The 18,337-nt window shown below is 35.8% G+C and overlaps 1 protein-coding gene across 2 annotated transcripts; it reads left to right on the top strand.

Annotated features, from left to right (window-relative positions):
• The first annotated feature begins 896 nt into the window (after nt 1–896).
• Nucleotides 897–5,049, top strand: LOC110813203 (elongation factor 2). 2 transcript variants are annotated; one of them, XM_088220414.1, is made up of 4 exons: nt 897–1,043; nt 1,930–1,965; nt 2,057–2,144; nt 2,351–5,049. In XM_088220414.1, the coding sequence occupies exons 2-4, from the start codon at nt 1,963–1,965 to the stop codon at nt 4,789–4,791; spliced, it is 2,532 nt and encodes an 843-aa protein (XP_088076540.1). In that variant the 5' UTR covers nt 897–1,043; nt 1,930–1,962; the 3' UTR covers nt 4,792–5,049. The 2 variants fall into 2 exon arrangements, with proteins under 2 accessions (XP_088076540.1, XP_021895937.2); XM_022040245.2 differs by having other exon boundaries at nt 938–1,094.
• The last annotated feature ends 13,288 nt before the right edge of the window (nt 5,050–18,337 follow it).

The following is an 18,337-nucleotide window of genomic DNA, read 5'->3' on the forward strand; positions in this document are numbered from 1 at the left end:
TAATAGAACTAATTAACATTTATGCATTAAATATATTTTAGAAATAAGTAATTTTTTTTATTATGTGGCTTTGATGCTTAATATATATTTTTTAAAATGTCCTAAATACATCTACCACTATTACATTTACTGATAATAAAGTAATTTTATTTTTAGTAATTACATTTACTGATAATGAAGTAATTTTATTTTTTACTAATCTAGTGTTTTTCAGTAGTAAAAGATAAAGACAAAAACATTAATGTACTAAAGTAATTTTACAATACATATACATATATATATATATACATGCATGTGTTTATATTTAAGAACATGAAATATTGAATTGTTTTCCATAATATATTTTATCTAATTTCACACCTAAACTTATATATTAAATTAACAAAAAATAGTTATTTTAAATCCGTGTATTGAACTAATTACACGTATGTGCCAAACTAATTTTGGAAATTATCTTTAAAAAATAATTAGTTTAGATGCATCTAATTAATTAATTTGGAAAAAAAATAATTACTTGCATGTATTAGTTTAATCATGGAAATTTATTCTGGAAACAATTAATGTGCATCCATGTATTAAATTTACTTTAAATTAATTATCGAAATGATTAGTATAATTCTTTGATAATGTGATTTTGATGCATATTTAATATTTTTTGATGACGTATAAAAAAATTAAAAAATTTGAAGTAAGTTAATTGTAATTAATTAATTAATTCAGAAATTAAACAATATTATGTTGTTAAGTAGTAAGATACACCAACTATATATTGCGTATAAAAGATGACATTATTATTTCTGAGTAACTCATTTAGGAAAAGGCTACACCCGATAATGGAGTGAAAGAGGACGAAGCCCAGCCCAGTCAACCCAGAGAAGAAACCCTAGATCAGGGTTTCTCGACCGCATGTACCTCAATCCCTCCCATCTCATATTCTCTTATATATATACTCTTTATGCTCTCATTTACCCTCATCGCTTCCCCGAAGAGAGAGAGGGTGACTCAATTCGCTTCTCGTTGGCCGCCACTCTTTTCTCTTTCAGGTTCGCTTCGTATCTCCTCTCTTCCTAGCCTCAGATTTGTGCTTCTTCAAGGTAATTTTCGATTATTAGGCGGTTTCGTTGATGTTCATGTTATGAGTTTTCTGTTATTTGGTTCGGTTTCGAGATCTGAAGTTGATTTGTTTCTTATTTTCTACATCTCTTGTAGTTAAATCTTCGTTTTTCGTGCCTCTGTTTTGTGTGTTGTTTTACAATAAGATTGCTTGATAAACGTGATTCATTTTCTGAACGATTTGGTTGATTACTTTATTGATTTCTTTTTATGCGTTTGGTTTTGTGGTCTATGTCAGTTTTGATTTCATAGATTCTAATGATTTAGTTTCTCATGATGGCTTTAAGGATCGTCGTCCATTCAACTATTTTTAGTTTTGCTTTGTTGATCTGTCCGTCAATATAAGGCTAGATTGAATCTTTCTTTGGGACTGGTAAAGACAGATGTTTGTGAGGTATAGATTTCTCATGGATTTCTGTTTCGGATGACTGTGATCAATATATTTCTATGTTATTAGTTATTTATAGTAGTTTAGATTGATTATGTGATTTAATTATCTATCTTCGTATTTGTTGTGAGATAATAATTGTTTGATTGAATTAACTACTATGGGATGATTTCTCATGGCCTTTGAAGTACAAGATGCTCATATGTAAGTAATTGGGAACATTGAACGCTGCTTCCTTGCTCCTTATATGTAGTGTGCCAAATCATTATCTTCTAGGATATATGTTGATAAAAACTGTTTTTTTTTTCGAGAGAAGCTTATAGTTTTGAAGTTTGCATTTGGCATTCAGCATGAAAGGCTTATTTTTCTAGTGAATTTCTGTGGACTTTTTTATGCCATGCTTAACATTTTAATGTTTTTGGTTGCAGGAAATACTTGGTGATTTCTGAAAAGTAGTCAAGATGGTAAGCTTGTTGATTCTTTGTCGTAGGTAGCAGGTCCCTTTTGCTGGTTCTATTGAATATGTGATTGATGTGACATGGTTGATGGTTTCAGGTGAAGTTCACAGCAGAAGAGCTTCGTAAGATTATGGACCGTAAACACAACATCCGTAATATGTCTGTTATTGCACATGTCGATCATGGTATGAATGACACTTTTTTAATTATTTCCCTTTGCATGTGTAGGAGTTTTGATTGTTTGATCATATTGGGATCATGTCCAATGTCTTCCATAGCACACTATTTCACCTTGCTTTTTTGATTGTTTATCCATTCCATTGATGATTCGAATGATTCTATCTCTGATTCCATTTGGTTTATATCTAATTTTTGTTTTCAATACTTGCAGGAAAGTCAACTCTTACTGATTCTCTTGTGGCTGCTGCTGGTATCATCGCCCAAGAAGTTGCTGGGGATGTACGTATGACAGACACCCGCGCGGATGAGGCTGAACGCGGTATCACAATTAAGTCAACTGGTATTTCTCTCTACTATGAGATGTCTGAGGAAGAGCTAAAAGCATACAAGGGAGAAAGAAATGGAAACGAGTACCTTATCAACCTCATTGATTCTCCTGGGCATGTCGACTTTTCATCTGAGGTCACTGCTGCTCTACGTATTACTGATGGTGCCCTTGTTGTGGTTGACTGCATTGAGGGTGTCTGTGTCCAAACTGAAACTGTTCTCCGACAAGCCTTGGGAGAAAGGATTAGGCCTGTCTTGACTGTTAACAAGATGGACAGATGTTTCCTTGAGCTCCAAGTTGATGGGGAAGAGGCTTACCAAACATTCCAGAGGGTGATTGAGAATGCTAATGTCATTATGGCCACATATGAAGACCCTCTCCTTGGTGATGTTCAGGTTTATCCCGAGAAAGGCACAGTTGCTTTCTCTGCAGGTTTGCATGGATGGGCTTTTACTTTGACGAACTTCGCAAAAATGTATGCCTCCAAATTTGGAGTTGATGAATCAAAAATGATGGAGAGGCTCTGGGGTGAGAACTTCTTTGATCCTGCTACGAGAAAGTGGACCAGCAAGAACACTGGATCACCAACCTGCAAGCGTGGATTTGTTCAGTTCTGTTATGAACCTATTAAGCAGATTATCAACACTTGCATGAACGACCAGAAGGATAAGTTGTGGCCCATGTTGCAAAAGCTTGGTGTCACCATGAAGGCGGAGGAGAAGGACCTGATGGGGAAGCTGTTGATGAAGCGTGTCATGCAAACTTGGCTACCTGCAAGTAATGCGCTTCTGGAAATGATGATCTTTCACCTTCCTTCTCCTTCTAAGGCACAGAAATACCGTGTTGAAAACTTGTATGAGGGTCCTCTTGATGATCAGTATGCTACTGCCATCAGAAACTGTGATCCTGATGGTCCTCTTATGCTTTATGTCTCAAAGATGATTCCAGCATCTGATAAAGGTAGGTTCTTTGCCTTCGGTCGTGTCTTCTCCGGAAGGGTGGCAACTGGTTTGAAGGTTAGGATCATGGGTCCTAATTATGTTCCTGGGGAGAAGAAGGATTTGTATGTGAAGAGTGTACAGAGAACTGTTATATGGATGGGAAAGAAGCAGGAGACAGTGGAGGATGTGCCTTGTGGTAACACTGTTGCCATGGTCGGTCTTGATCAGTTTATCACAAAGAATGCTACTCTCACAAATGAGAAGGAAGTTGATGCCCACCCCATTCGTGCAATGAAGTTCTCTGTTTCTCCTGTAGTCCGTGTTGCTGTTCAGTGCAAGGTTGCATCAGATCTTCCAAAACTTGTTGAGGGGCTGAAGCGATTGGCCAAGTCAGATCCTATGGTTGTTTGTACAATTGAGGAGTCTGGTGAGCATATTGTAGCTGGTGCTGGAGAGCTTCATCTTGAGATTTGTTTGAAAGATTTGCAGGACGATTTTATGGGTGGCGCTGAGATTGTAAAGTCAGACCCTGTTGTCTCGTTCCGTGAGACTGTCCTTGAGAAGTCATGCCGTATTGTGATGAGCAAGTCCCCCAACAAGCACAACCGTCTGTACATGGAAGCGAGACCCATGGAGGAAGGGCTTGCTGAGGCTATTGATGATGGCCGTATTGGTCCAAGGGATGACCCTAAGCTTCGTGCGAAGATTTTGTCTGAGGAGTTTGGATGGGACAAGGATCTTGCAAAGAAAATATGGTGTTTTGGCCCAGAAACCACTGGTCCTAACATGGTTGTTGATATGTGTAAGGGAGTTCAGTACCTTAATGAAATTAAGGATTCTGTTGTTGCCGGTTTCCAATGGGCTTCAAAGGAAGGTGCCTTGGCTGAAGAAAACATGAGAGGTATATGCTTTGAAGTTTGTGATGTTGTTCTTCACGCCGATGCTATTCACAGAGGTGGTGGGCAAATCATTCCAACTGCCAGGAGGGTTATCTATGCATCACAGTTGACAGCCAAGCCAAGGCTTCTTGAGCCTGTTTACTTGGTTGAGATCCAAGCACCTGAGCAGGCCCTTGGTGGTATTTATAGTGTTCTTAACCAGAAGCGTGGACATGTGTTTGAGGAAATGCAGAGGCCCGGTACTCCACTTTACAACATCAAAGCCTATCTTCCAGTCATTGAATCATTTGGATTCTCAAGCACTCTTAGAGCTGCAACATCTGGGCAGGCTTTCCCACAATGTGTGTTTGATCACTGGGACATGATGTCATCTGATCCAATGGAATCTGGTTCACAAGCTGCAACTCTTGTTGCAGATATCAGGAAAAGGAAGGGTTTGAAGGAGCAGATGACTCCTCTCTCTGAGTTTGAGGACAAGCTGTAAACCAATTGATTTCGAAGGTGGGTTCTCCAGGAGCCATTTTAGTTTTGTTTTATTTATGTTCCTTCAGTGTTACTCTCAAGTAGTCATTAAGAATTTTTTGTTGTTTTCTAAATCTTGGGTTAGTTGCCCAGTTTTTTTAATGTGCTTTTTTATTTAAAGAACCTTTTAAAAGGAGAGGTGCAGTGTTGTGTTTGGAACTGCTCCAACCTAACTTTTGGTGGAGAGATATTATTATGTTATGTTTACTTTTGATGTTCAGGTTTGATTTCGTTAATCTAGGCAGTTAAGTGGGTAGTATGTTTGTTTTTGTTTTTTTGAAAACTATTGATGTCTATTAGAATATATGTACACTCTTTTTATTCGCTACCATTGGTTTGAAACTGCTCTCTCTGTCAGCTACCATGGGTTCTAAACTAATTTTGTCAAAGTCTTATGAGAGTATATGTATAATTTTACAACTTCCTTTTACCGCTCACTCGGTTACTCCTCACGTGTGTGTGTGTGTGTGTATATACTCACATAGGTATTTCTTCAGAGCCTAATTTAATGAGCAAAAATCTTGCAGGTTCTATCACTTAATTAAGCTACTGCTTGCGTTTCTTTGGTTTTTAATTAGGTCTCCTTGCCTTCTTTTTATTTTTATTTTTATTTTCTTGGTTCTTTTGCAGGTTTTTTATCCCCTTATTCCAATAAAATTTATATTTCTGCCGTCTTGTTATTCTTCTTTTCTTAATTTAATTATTCTTCTCCTTTATAGTTTCTACTGTAATAGTGTTTTAGTACGCTAAAAGAATACTTCTGTTACCATTCTATATATACATATATATAAATATTGCATGAGCAATTCAAACTCTCCGTCTCTCTATATGTATCTCTTACATCTAACACATAACATATATTAATTGGTTATATATTATATATATATTTATATCTCACAAAAAGGTAATTTTTATTTATCGGTTGTGAATTAGATAACTAAATACAAATTTTATATCTTATTTTTTATGTGGAGTGTATTGGGAGATAAATTTAAAAATAACTTAAAACTAAGTTTTTCCAATTTATTAGGAAATTAATATTTGAAAATGACAACGAATTTATATTTATTTTCCTTTCATAAAAATATAAAATTTCGTTAATAATATTAATCACTTAAATTTTAGAAATTTTAAATATAAAACTTGGTTAAAAATATTTATTTTCAAAAATCAATTCACCCACCTCTTGGTTTGTTCTTTAGATTTGGCTAGTAGGCTTAACGGTGTATTATTGAAGGCTCATAACAAGCTATGAAATTATTGCCAGACCCACTCACCAAAATGCTCAAGGAAAGACAGTTTAAATGGACTATAAAAAGCCACCCATACGTTTGAGGAACTAGAGGAAAAGATAACCACAACACAGCGCCTACATTGGCTCTTCTAACTTTTTAAGAAGCTTTTGTTGTCAAAACTGATTCTTCATAGGAACACATGGGAAGTTGTAATTATGTGAAAAGGTCGTCCAAATTGCCTTTATAGGTCCAGTATTTTTAGGTCGAAATCATTTACTTTCTCTTTACAAAAAAATAACTAGTGGTACTTGTGTTTCTGAGTTTCTAAGTGGTAGCATTATTTGCTTGGAAAAAAATTTAATTATTCACATAGACCACGGGAGTTTTCAAATATCTTTTAAATTAATGAATGACAACACCAACTCAATAAGGTGGTTGTCCAAGTTACTGGGAATAGATTATGAAGTTTGCGACAAAAATGTCGAAGAAAATAAAACAGCATGAAAATTTGTAAAGACATATTATGACGTAAAGACAGACCGGTAGTTGTGTTTAATCTAGAGCTCATTGAAAATTTGTAAGAGAATTTCAGGAAAAGTAGAATGATGGCTGTTTTGGAGTGCAACAAACTTCTGAAAAGATTTCCACGTTTTTCTACTTGAAAGGTACTGAGAAAGACATTTGTAACTTCATCCGTAATTGTGATGTGTATCAAAGGTGTGTATGGTGGATTTTTCAGCCTACTCAGGTCTTTTACAACTGTTACCTATTCCTCTCAGTTCTTAAACAAGCATATCTGATAGTTGAAAATAAAAAATTTGAAGATAAAGATCAAAGCTGGAAATCTGGAAATATGAAAAATAGAATTTTTTTGCAAAATAATTTTCTGAAGAATTATATTGCTACAAACTTAATTAAAAATTAGTGAAGAAATAAACTACATTTAAATAAAGGATCATAACTGCAAGAAGCAAGCCACGATCTCCACATACTGGAAAATGAAAAATGAATCCTAAAGTCTAAGAACTGCTATTGACTTGGTAAAAGATAAACATGCAGGAGTGCAGTTTCTAAAGCACAAATAAATAACACTCCTTGCATTAGGAGCTGCAAACTCCAAGTTTTAATCGAAGAAGCTCAAACTCGTTTGCTGGAAGCCACTTTGTAAAAATATCAGCAAGCTGATCTTTAGATTTGCAGTGAATCAAACTCACTTCCCTTAAAAAAAAAGCTTGATCTTGAAATGTTTGGTTTTACCATGAAAGACTGGATTATGAGATATTGCAATTGCGACCTGATTGTCTACAAAGACATTTGTTTCATTCAATTGCTTAAACTGAAGATCATATAATAACTTTCTTAGCCACAAAGCTTGATTTACTGCTGCTGTAGCAGCAATAAATTCGGCCTCAGCAGTTGATTGTGCTCTGATTTCTTGCTTTTTGGAGCACCAAGAGAAAATACCTGATCCCAAACTAAAATAGTACCCTGAAGTGCTCTTCATATCATCCACAGATCCACGCCAATCGCTGTCTGAGTATCCTATGAGCTGCAAATTTTGACAATTTTTGAACTTCAAACTAAAATTAACAGTCCCTTTGATATACCTCATAACTCTTTTTGCTGCTTTAAGATGCATTTCACTTGCACAATGCATGAAGCGAGAGAGAATGCTTATAACAAAGATGATATTTGGTCTGGTTGCAGTTAGATATATCAAACATCCAATCAAGCTTCTAAAATAGCCTTCATCCACCTTATCAGTGCCATCATCCTTGCTTAGACTTTCCTTTTGACTCATTGGTGTTGTTGTTGCCTTGCATTCTTCCATGTTGAATTTTTTCAGTATTTCTTTTGCATACTTCCTTTCTTTACTTTGTTTGATTTCAATTCCAAGGAAGTAAGTTAACACACCATGGTCTGTCATTTCAAAAATCAGCATCATCACCTTTTTGAATTCATCAATGAGCTTGGAATTGTTACCTGTCACCAACAAATCATCAACATAAAGTGAAACAATAAGAACATCATTTCCCTTTTGCTTAATATAAAGGGTGACTTCGGACATGCTTCTCATGAACCCTAAGCTTAGCAGACAATCATCAATCCTGCTATACCAAACCCTGAGAGCTTGTTTCAAACCATAGAGGGTCTTCTTGAGCAAATACACCTTGTTTTATGTCATTTTTCAACAAATCCTTCTGGTTGCTCAACAAAAATCTCCTCCTGTAATAAACCATTTAAAAATGCTGATTTTACATCTAATTGGAATACTTTCCAACCATTTTGTGCTGCTATGGCTAGCACCAATTGAATGGTTTCCAATCTAGCAATAAGGGCAAATGTGTCTGAGTAGTCAACCCCAAATGCTTGAGCATATCCCTTGACAACAAGCCAGGCTTTGTGTTTGTTTATTGAACAATCTGCATTTAGTTTGGTTCTGAACACCCATCTTACACAGATCACTTTTCTATCCTTTGGCCTTTCAACCAGTTCTCATGTTTTATATTTTCTAATCATTTGCAATTTTTCTTCCATTGCTCTCTTTCACTTAGGATCTCTGAGTGCTTCTTCATTTCCTGAAGGCTCATATACTGCTGCATTGCTTCTTTCATAAATGTCAGAGAGCAGTTGTGTTCCACGAACTGGTGACTCATCTTCTGATTCGGACTGCCAGTGATCAGCTTCTTCATGTGGTAAGCTGATGGGAATACTCAGCTTTGAGTTTTTCAAATGATTCTTAGACTTTGATGAGTCTTTCCAATCCCATTTTTCTTCTTCATGAAACTGAATATCCCTGCTAACTCTCATTCTTCCTGTTTGTGGCTGGTACACATTGTAAGCCTTTAACACTATACTATATCCCATGAAGATTCCTGGTATAACCTTCTTATCTAACTTGTCACGCTTCACTTGTGGTATATGAGTAAAACATATACACCCAAAAACTCTAAGGAAGGCTAGAGATGGTTTATAACCAAACCATACCTCAAATGGTATTTTGTCTTTTAAGGCTTTTGTTGGTAGCCTATTTTGCAGAAAAACTGATGCATTGGCAGCTTCAGCCCAAAAACATTTTGGCAATTCTTTTTCATGCAACAAGCACCTGGTCATCTCCATAATGCATCTGTTTTTTCTCTCACTGACACTATTCTGTTGTGGTGTATATGGAGCTGTCAGTTGGTGCTCAATACCTGCTTCTTCACAAAACAAATTGAACTTTTCTGACGTATATTCCTTTTTATTATCTGATCTGATGATTTGTATCTTTAGCCCACTTTGATTTTTTACCAATTTCTTATAATCTCCAAAATAAACTAGCCACTTCATGTTTAAATTTCAAGAAATAAATCCAGTACATGCGGGTAAAGTCATCTATAGATATGACATAATATAAATTACTTTTTAATGAAGGCGTTATTTGAGGGCCAGCAACATCAGTGTGAATTAGCTGAAGTTTCTTTGAAGATCTCCATTGGACTTGAGGAAATGGTGCTTTACTTTGCTTACCAAATTGACAAGCATGACAGTTAGACAGATTACCATCAAAGGCAGGCAATCCGGTTATCATCTAATGCCTTTTCATCTGCAGCATACCTTGAAGATGACAATGTCCAAGTCTCTTGTGCCATATCTTGATGTTATTGACTTTAGTGGAATAGGCAATGTTCTCCTCCTTGGATGGATTGAATGAGAAGCTTTTCCCTTTCATTCTTACTTTGAGAATCTCTTGACCTGAGACATCCTATATATAACAGAATTTGTCTTCAAAAAGTACTTTAAAGCCTTTTTCAATCAATTGATCTACACTCAACAGGTTTTGATCAATATCAGGCACATAAAAAACATCAGAAATCTTTTTTTTGCCTGAATTTTCAGTTATAACTATTGTTCCTTTCCCTTTCACGGATATGTAGTCACCATTTCCAATTCTGACTTTACTGATGTCAGTTGGATTTAAATCCCTAAAGAGTTTTCTGTTGTTGGTTATATGATTGGTACACCCGCTGTCAATTAACCAACCATCAGTTGAACTGCTGCCGGCAAAGCATGATGCTACAAAAATATGATCTTCATCTTCTTGATTTGCAACTTGGGCTGCAACTTTTTGCTCTTCATCTTTTTCTCTGCAGATTACTGCTTCATGTCCAAGCTGATTGCATTTGGAGCACTTAGCATCGGGTCTTCTCCAACATTTGAAAGGAGGATGACCCTTTTTTCCACAATGTTTACAAGGTGGATTCGATTTTTTCTGATTTCCATTTTTTCCTTTGACATTGGATGATTCTGTACCAGTTTCACTTCGCTCTTGATCCTTTTTTTTTCTTCTTATTTTAGTTTGCATTTTGGTGCTTTGCCGCCAAAGCTCCTTCTATCGATGTGTTGTGTCTCATCAATCTTCTCTGATCTTGAGACTGGAAAGCATTGAGCAATTCTTCCAAGGTGATATTTGATAGATCCTTAGTGTTCTCCAAGGTTGTAATGGTTGTTTCATATCTCTCAGGTACAGTAACTAGAATCTTTTCAATAATTTTTGAGTCTGTAAATGTAGATCCGAGAAGCCTTACCTTGTTTGCAATTGATAAAAGTCTGTCAGAATAGTCTTTAATTGTCTCAAAGTCTTTCATTTTCTGTAATTCGAATTCTCTGATCAAGTTTAAAGTCTACATTGCTTTTATTCTTCAATCACCAGCATATTCCTCTCTCAGATAATCTCAAATGGCTTTAGCTGTTTTAAGAGACATTATCCTTGTAAAGATCATTGGTGACACAGCAGCAAACAAACATGCCCTCGCTTTGGATTTCTTTGTCTTTTTCTCCTTATGGGTCTTGATTTGAGCGACAGTGAGATTATTTGGCAAGGCTGGAACATCATAATCTTCTTCCACAGCCTCCCAAAGGTCCAAGGCCTCCAAATATGTTTCCATTCGTACTGCCCACATTTGGTAGTTGTCTCCATCAAAAATTTGTGGAGCAATTGAAGAAATACTGACTTCTCCATCCATGGCGTCTGCTGAGTTCACTCTTGCACACACACAGGTCCCTCAAGAAAAATGCTCTGATACTAATTGTTAGTTGAAAATAAAAAATTTGAAAATAAAGATCAAAGCTGGAAATCTGAAAAATAGAAATTTTCTACAAAATAATTTTCTGCAAAATAATTTTCTGAAGAACTATATTGCTATAAACTTAATTACAAATTAGTGAAGAAATAAACTACATTTAAATAAAGGATCATAACTGCAAGAAGCAAGCCACGATCTCCACATACTGGAAAATGAAAAACTGAATTCTAAAGTCTAGAAACTGCTATTGACTTGATAAAAGATTCCAGTGAGGGTCTTTTCCTAAATCGCATGGGAAGGAAACTACTTAGAGGGTAGTGGATTGATTAACGGAATATGCACACCTTTAAGCCATTGCACACCTTTTATCAGCTATTACGATAGCCAAACTTTTCACGAACATTATTTTCAAATCACATGGAGTGCTCGAGACTTATCAATGATCAAGATCCTATTTTCCTAAGCTGATTAGGAAAGAGTTATTCAAGTTGCAGGAGTAGAAATGGAAATTTCCACATCCTATCACCTACAAATGAATGGCCAAGTAAAATGGTTAATCGATGTCTTCAAACCTACCTATAATTTTTATGCCAGAAGCAACCTTCTACGTGTACCCATTGGCTTTCTCAAGTGGAATTGTGGTATAATACCAATTTTCACATCAATTCAAACATCACCATGTAAGGCACCTATGTCTATCCACCTTGTGTACATATTCACTAAATTAAATGTGATTTTAAGATTCCTCGTAAGGACATATTTTCTAGATGGAGAAATCTCCTTACAAATCCTCATATTTCAATTATCTAGGGTATAACATAAGATGAAATAGTTGACTGACAGAAACAATATTGACAGGGAATTTCACATTGGATATCATTTGAATCTCAAACATCCGGATGTACTACCTAGATCCAGTCTAATAGAGGTCCTTTCTGGGTATGGTACAACATGGATAAGGTAGTATACAGGCAGCAACTACTAGCAGGGAACATGCGTCACCCTGTTTTTCATGTCTCTCAACTGAAGAGAGCTCCAGCCATAGTCCCTTTACATCACACATCTATGATGGGTGATTGGGAGGAAAGACAACCTAGGTTAGTTCTTGATCACAAGTTAGTTGAAAGAAATAATCAGCCTTTGATCTGAAAAAACTAAAGAGAGAGAGAGATATATATATACATAATTTGGAGAATAAATTGTAGAAACTTTTATTCTGTTTAGTTCCATTGATTCAATATGTATTTATATATCAGAAGTCCTAATTTTAGTATATTACAATTCTAGAACTCAAATAAAATTAACTACAAAAGTTTGAATAGCAAAAAGGATCTAAAGCAACTAGAATCTCACCGAAATTTGATTCTGCAGCTTATCCCGGCAGTTTGAAGTGCTTGCACAGGGGAGTCCATATGCAGCGGGGAGAAGTCCAATAGTAGATGACCTAAGAATTGTCACCTGCTTCTTTGCTTGCCAAGATATTAAAATTTAGCCAAAATAAAATGTAAAACCATACGTGGAATATTTATCATATGTGAATCTGACTCAGTTAGCATTTTATAATTAGTATAGAGTGAAAGGGGACGATGGTCTAAGAGACACTGTATTTTTAAGGTATCTCAGAACTCTCTTTACGCAATCTGGTGATCACAACTAGGTGCATGCAAAACCGAACTGAACTTATTAACAGAGAAAGCTATATTTGGTACAGTAAGTGTAAACATACTATGGGGAACCCACGATATAAGTTGGGATCAGAGAAGGGTGCACAGGAGTTATTGGTTAATGGTGGACTGCTACTCATGCGAGTAAGACATGCTTTGGCAGAACTTGTAAGTATATTTTCTAGAAGATCGGTAATGTACTTATATTGAAATAAGATAGGATAAGACCATTCTCTATCCAGGTAGCTTCCATGAAAAAAATAATGCAGGCAACCAAGTGTTTTTAAGGCAAATTTAGTCAGAGCAGAACAAATCTCTTTAAGGAATTCAACAAGCAGCCGTGTTCATGTATCATCGCAAAATATTATTAAATCTCCATTCAACATTTGATGAGACTGGAATGTTATTTGAAATTAAAGTATTATATTTTGTTAATTAATTATTTCCGATCAATTTATACACACACATATATATATTCATAGGTAGAATGCTCATGACAGTGGGTCCTAAGAGGTCAACTGTCAATATAAATTTTTGCTACGCAAGTAACAGGTTTATTTTTTTTATTTTTTAAAAATATTCTGAATATTTTACTAACTAAAGTTAATATTTATTAATTTTTTTAAAGAAATGTGTACTTAAAAATGTTTAAATACTAATATTTGAAGGATACAACGTTTCCAGCTACCAATATAAGACCTAGTCTTTTATTTTATAATTAATTACAAATTTATTTGATAAAAATTTCTAAACAATTTATTCCCAGCATGATAATGTTAGCTAGGGCCTTGGTGGCTTAGGAGGCTCTGGACCTGGTGGTGGGGGTCTGGGAGTTCTTGATGGTGGTAGTTTTGGCATTTCCATGAGTTTCCTGAATGTGTGTTTCATTGATCTTGATGCTACACCGATTTCTCCATCCGCCAACTCCATCTCATCACCTACAATATATATATATATATATATATATATATATACATGTACATACCCAAAGATTTTATATATACAACCAAAATCACCTACAGTATATTCTATGTTCATTCACAAAACACGTATATATAGTAATATATTTTACGGAATATATACACAGTACAACGGAGTCATAATTGATTATCTCAGAGTAACTAAGGGAAGGAATATTAATTTTATTAATATACGTACCTCTGATGCTCCATACAAAAACTAGCATACTGAATATTGCAAGAAAGCACACAGACCGGCAAGATCTCTTCATTGCAAAACTCATATCGCCTTGTGAAGATATATCTTCAGTAATACATATATACATATACATACATATATATATATATATAGGCACTGAAATGATTTGTTTAGTATTTCCTTTAACTAGCTGTTTCATTTTAATTATATGCTTTCTTTTTTCCTTTAACCAGTCAAAGTAGAATTTCTTTTGCTCTTTTAATTTACCAGACTAAGATTTATTGGTATTGAATTCGGATAAATAATAGTTAGTCGAAAGAAATTTGTAGAGTCTACATATGATTTGTATTTTGAGAAGAGACATTTATGATATTTAATTAGTAGGAACTATTCTTTTGTAGAGTCTATGTATTATATGAAGACTAATTCTTTTTCTTTTTAATGGTTGTTGTTACATCGGTGATGCATAATAAAAACCTGCAAAATAAAAAATTTAATTGAAATAAAAATAGAGTTGCCACTTATCCTACTTTAAACGAGATTATATAAAAAAAAGTAAAACCTCTAAGTTAAAATATTGAGAAAGCAGCAAAGTGTCAGATGTCTGTTTATGGGATGGGTTTTCTAGCCTAAGATAATTAGATTAATCAAAGATTAAGTAAATTCTAATGAAATTATTTTATTAAAAGAAATTCATAATCATTTTTTTTTATGCAATTAGCTTATATATAGAAGTTTAAAAAAAATATATATTTAAAAAAAAATCTAAGTATTACTTTTCTAATTTATAATTAAAAAAAGCAAAATACCCCATTTTATGTACTCCGGACAGCAAGCAATTTATCCAGATTACGATAATGCATATCTAAAATATTAGGAGATATGTTAGTTTACATTCACATTTAGTAATCTTTTCTTTTCTTTTTTTTTTTTCCTGATATAATGCTATAATTTAAATAAGAGTAATCATTAAGTTCGAAAAATGAGTTTCTATACTATGGCATTAAGGTCTTACAAACTCCCAAAAATTCAATAGAACTTCTTTTACAAATCAAACCGAGTTCATATGTAAACTTTAACAAAGTTTTCAAATCCTCAAATTGAACATTTTTTTTTCTTTATTAAGGATGAGAGAGTTAAAATTTATGCCTAAACATAAAAGTACTTGGCATAAAACTAATACATGGTTTGGAGATGGAAACTAGGACAAACTTAAGGCTTAGAGATAAATTCAAAAGAAGATTAGTGGGTGAAAACGATCTTGGCTTCTTTGGAAAAAAATGAAAAGGATAAGATTAAAAGACACTGTAGCGCCCGGAAAGGGGCCGAAAAAAAAAAAAAAAAGCCACGTCGGCAGCCACGTCAGCAGGCCCGGCCAACCGGGACCTGCCACGTGGCAAGACCACGTAGTTCCGGAACGGGCCACGTTGGCGATCCGCGTAGGCGCGATCGGACGGCCCAGATCAAGCGTGCGATCGGACGGCGCAGATGCAATCGCACGGACGGCCCAGATTCAATCAAAAACGGACGGCCCAGATTAAAACAAAATGGACGGCTGAGATCAAAAGGCAAAGGGTTATAAATAGAACCCCCACACCAGACCACAAACCCTAGCCGCCTGCCACTCGCCGGAGAAGACGAACCAGAAGTCGGCCGCCGCCACCCGCCGCCGCACCGGAGAAATTTTCGACCGCCGATCGAGGTTGACCAGAGCCGAATCACCAAAACACGAACCTCGCCGGAGAGCCGCCGCACCCGAGAGCGCCGCCGCCGGTAAGCTCCGTTTTTCCGTGATTTTTTGGCCCCCCGAGGGCCCTAGGGTTGTTTTCTCGCAGGGACCGATGCAAGTGTGGCCGAATTCGGCCTAAAACGGCCGAAAACAGCCAACCCGAGGCGAATCGCCGCCGCAAGCGGCGGTGCCGTCGCCAGAGCACGGCGGAGCCGCCGTGCCGGAGTTGCGATATTGGCCGAAAGGGGCCCTGGGCCTAATTTGGAATTTTTTGGAACACGTGTAGGTACCAGTAGTGCGTTTCAGTTCCCCGAGAAAAATTCAAGGAAAATTAGGGACAGCCTGTAGTTTCATGAAATACACGTGTAAGGACCCCTCACCTTATTTCCTATCACGGTTTTAAAGTTTAAAAAATGATAAAACGGTATTTCATGAATCAATGAATGTGTGAAATTGCTTAAGGTCGCTAATGGAGCCCGAGTCTAGTGTGTTTGTCGGTTAACTGTTATTTGACATGTTTTACAGTTTTAAATGCAGTATGAGGTTTGATGTTTTCATTTTATAGTTTCGTGTGCATATTTTACTGTTTTATTGATTATGGATTGAATGACTGGAATATTGATACTGTATGTTGTCTGTTTGGCATAAATTACTGTTTTGCTTGTTCGTATGTGGATTAATGATGCTGACTGAGGAAAAAGAGAATGAAAAATTATGTAAATGGGTAATGGTATAATGTGGTCAGCCTGACTAGATATCCTGGGAGATGGTGGACGGACCGGGTCCGTAGGGAACCCTACCAGGATTGTGGTCTCTCATATCGGACGAGGTATGGAAATCCTATGTGTTTTGGCGCCCATACCGGACGGGGTATGGGGACGGCCCGTTTCACCCTCATACCGGACGGGGTAATGAGGTCTATGTTTTGGCGCCCATACCGGACGGGGTATGGGGACGGCCCGTTTCACCCTCATACCGGACGGGGTAATGAGGTCTATGTTTTGGCGCCCATACCGGATGGGGTATGGGGACGGCCCTGAAATATGATTTCGGGTGTTAAGGGTTAACGGGTAGCGGGACCCTATGGATCCCCATGGATACTAGTGGGCTGGTAAATGAGGAAAATATGTTGTGTAACGATTGAATTTCGAAAAACTTGATAGGTATTATGTTATACAGTTTATATATATATGGTTTCATGATGATGATGATGTTATTGCTTTCGTATATTGTTTTATGAATTTCACCGAGGTAAGTGAATGGTAAAGGTTTTATTATTAATAAAAGAATTTGTTGTAAATTATGCTCCATTGGTCTTTTTGTATTTTCTACCCACATTTACCTCCGTGACGGTGAGATATCGTGATGTCTTTACTGGGCTAGTATAGCTCATTCCTTATTTAATCATTTCAGATTAAGAGGACATCGTTCCCGAGCCGGTTCCGCAGGAGGACGACGAAAGGGACGCCTAAAGACTCCATAGTCACATTCGTAGTTTTTACTTTCAAGTTTCTCCTTTAGGTAGTTTGATCTTTTATATTTTGTGAGCACGTTTTTGGTTTTAGTGTAAGGGATGTTATTCAAATTTTGACTTCGCTTCCGCATTTGATATTTATAATATAAATTCCATTTAAATTCCGGGGCTGCTACAGACACTCTATTATCCAAGTGATGAAACATAGATTATAAATGACATGTTTAACTTATATTGAAATATAAATAATAAAAATAATCTCTTGGTAAACGTCTACATAACATGTAAACATCTCATATATTCTTATCATGTATAAATTTGGAAGCAATCCTTTGTTTTAGATCTATGCATGTTTCAATGTCTAATTTTGCTTCTATGTTTCAATGTCTAATTTTCATTCAATTAAAAAAATAAAAATTGAAAGCAAATTTGATTTTTTTAGGGGAGGGTGAGTTATTGTATGATATTGTCATCTAAAACGATAAAGTATTTCACAACAACGAAGTAGCTGACAAGATTGTCTTGGAGAGAATTAGGAGAAGTGAGTAAATTGAGAATGTAATATGTGAGATAAGGAATGTCTTTGAAATTTTTTGATGAGTACTGATTGTCAAAAGGAGCTGACTCGTGGATCTCTGAGCAGCATAAAGTGGGTGGTGGATCCCCGTAAGGGATTCGTGTGTGTATGTGTATATAATGTATTATGTATTTGTACAAATAGACTGTTTGTATTTAGGATTGGGAAGAGGATATACTCGTATGTGTTATGTAATGTCGGTATACCAATTTTCTTCCCCATATATATTCTCCTTTTTTTATATCGGTGATAATAAGCAAAAGAAAATTTTAGGGACAATCGATTAGGGTTTTTTGATAGATACATTGCTTTACAATTATTACGCTAGAAAATTTGTATGGAGGTTAGTCAAATTGTAAGCTCTCACAGTATAAATTATAACGAGACAACTTCAACAACAATGTTAGTAATAGCTTTATACTCATCATTAGTAGATAATTTAATAATTGTTACTTTTTTGCTTGCTAAGATATTAAATTTTAGCAAAAAAAAAAAGCAAAATCATATGTGGAGTGTTCATCATATGTGAATCTGGACTCAGTTAACATTTAATAATTAGTATAGAGTGAAAGGGGATAATGATCTAAGAGACAATATTTTTAAGT

This window comes from Carica papaya, chromosome 5 (assembly GCF_054855325.1).
Source record: "Carica papaya isolate Zhongbai chromosome 5, ASM5485532v1, whole genome shotgun sequence".
Taxonomy (NCBI): domain Eukaryota; kingdom Viridiplantae; phylum Streptophyta; class Magnoliopsida; order Brassicales; family Caricaceae; genus Carica; species Carica papaya.

Coding starts and splice junctions, on each gene's coding strand:
- LOC110813203 (XM_088220414.1), top strand. Junction 2,145..2,350: donor TATTGCACATGTCGATCATG/GTATGAATGACA, acceptor CAATACTTGCAG/GAAAGTCAACTCTTACTGAT.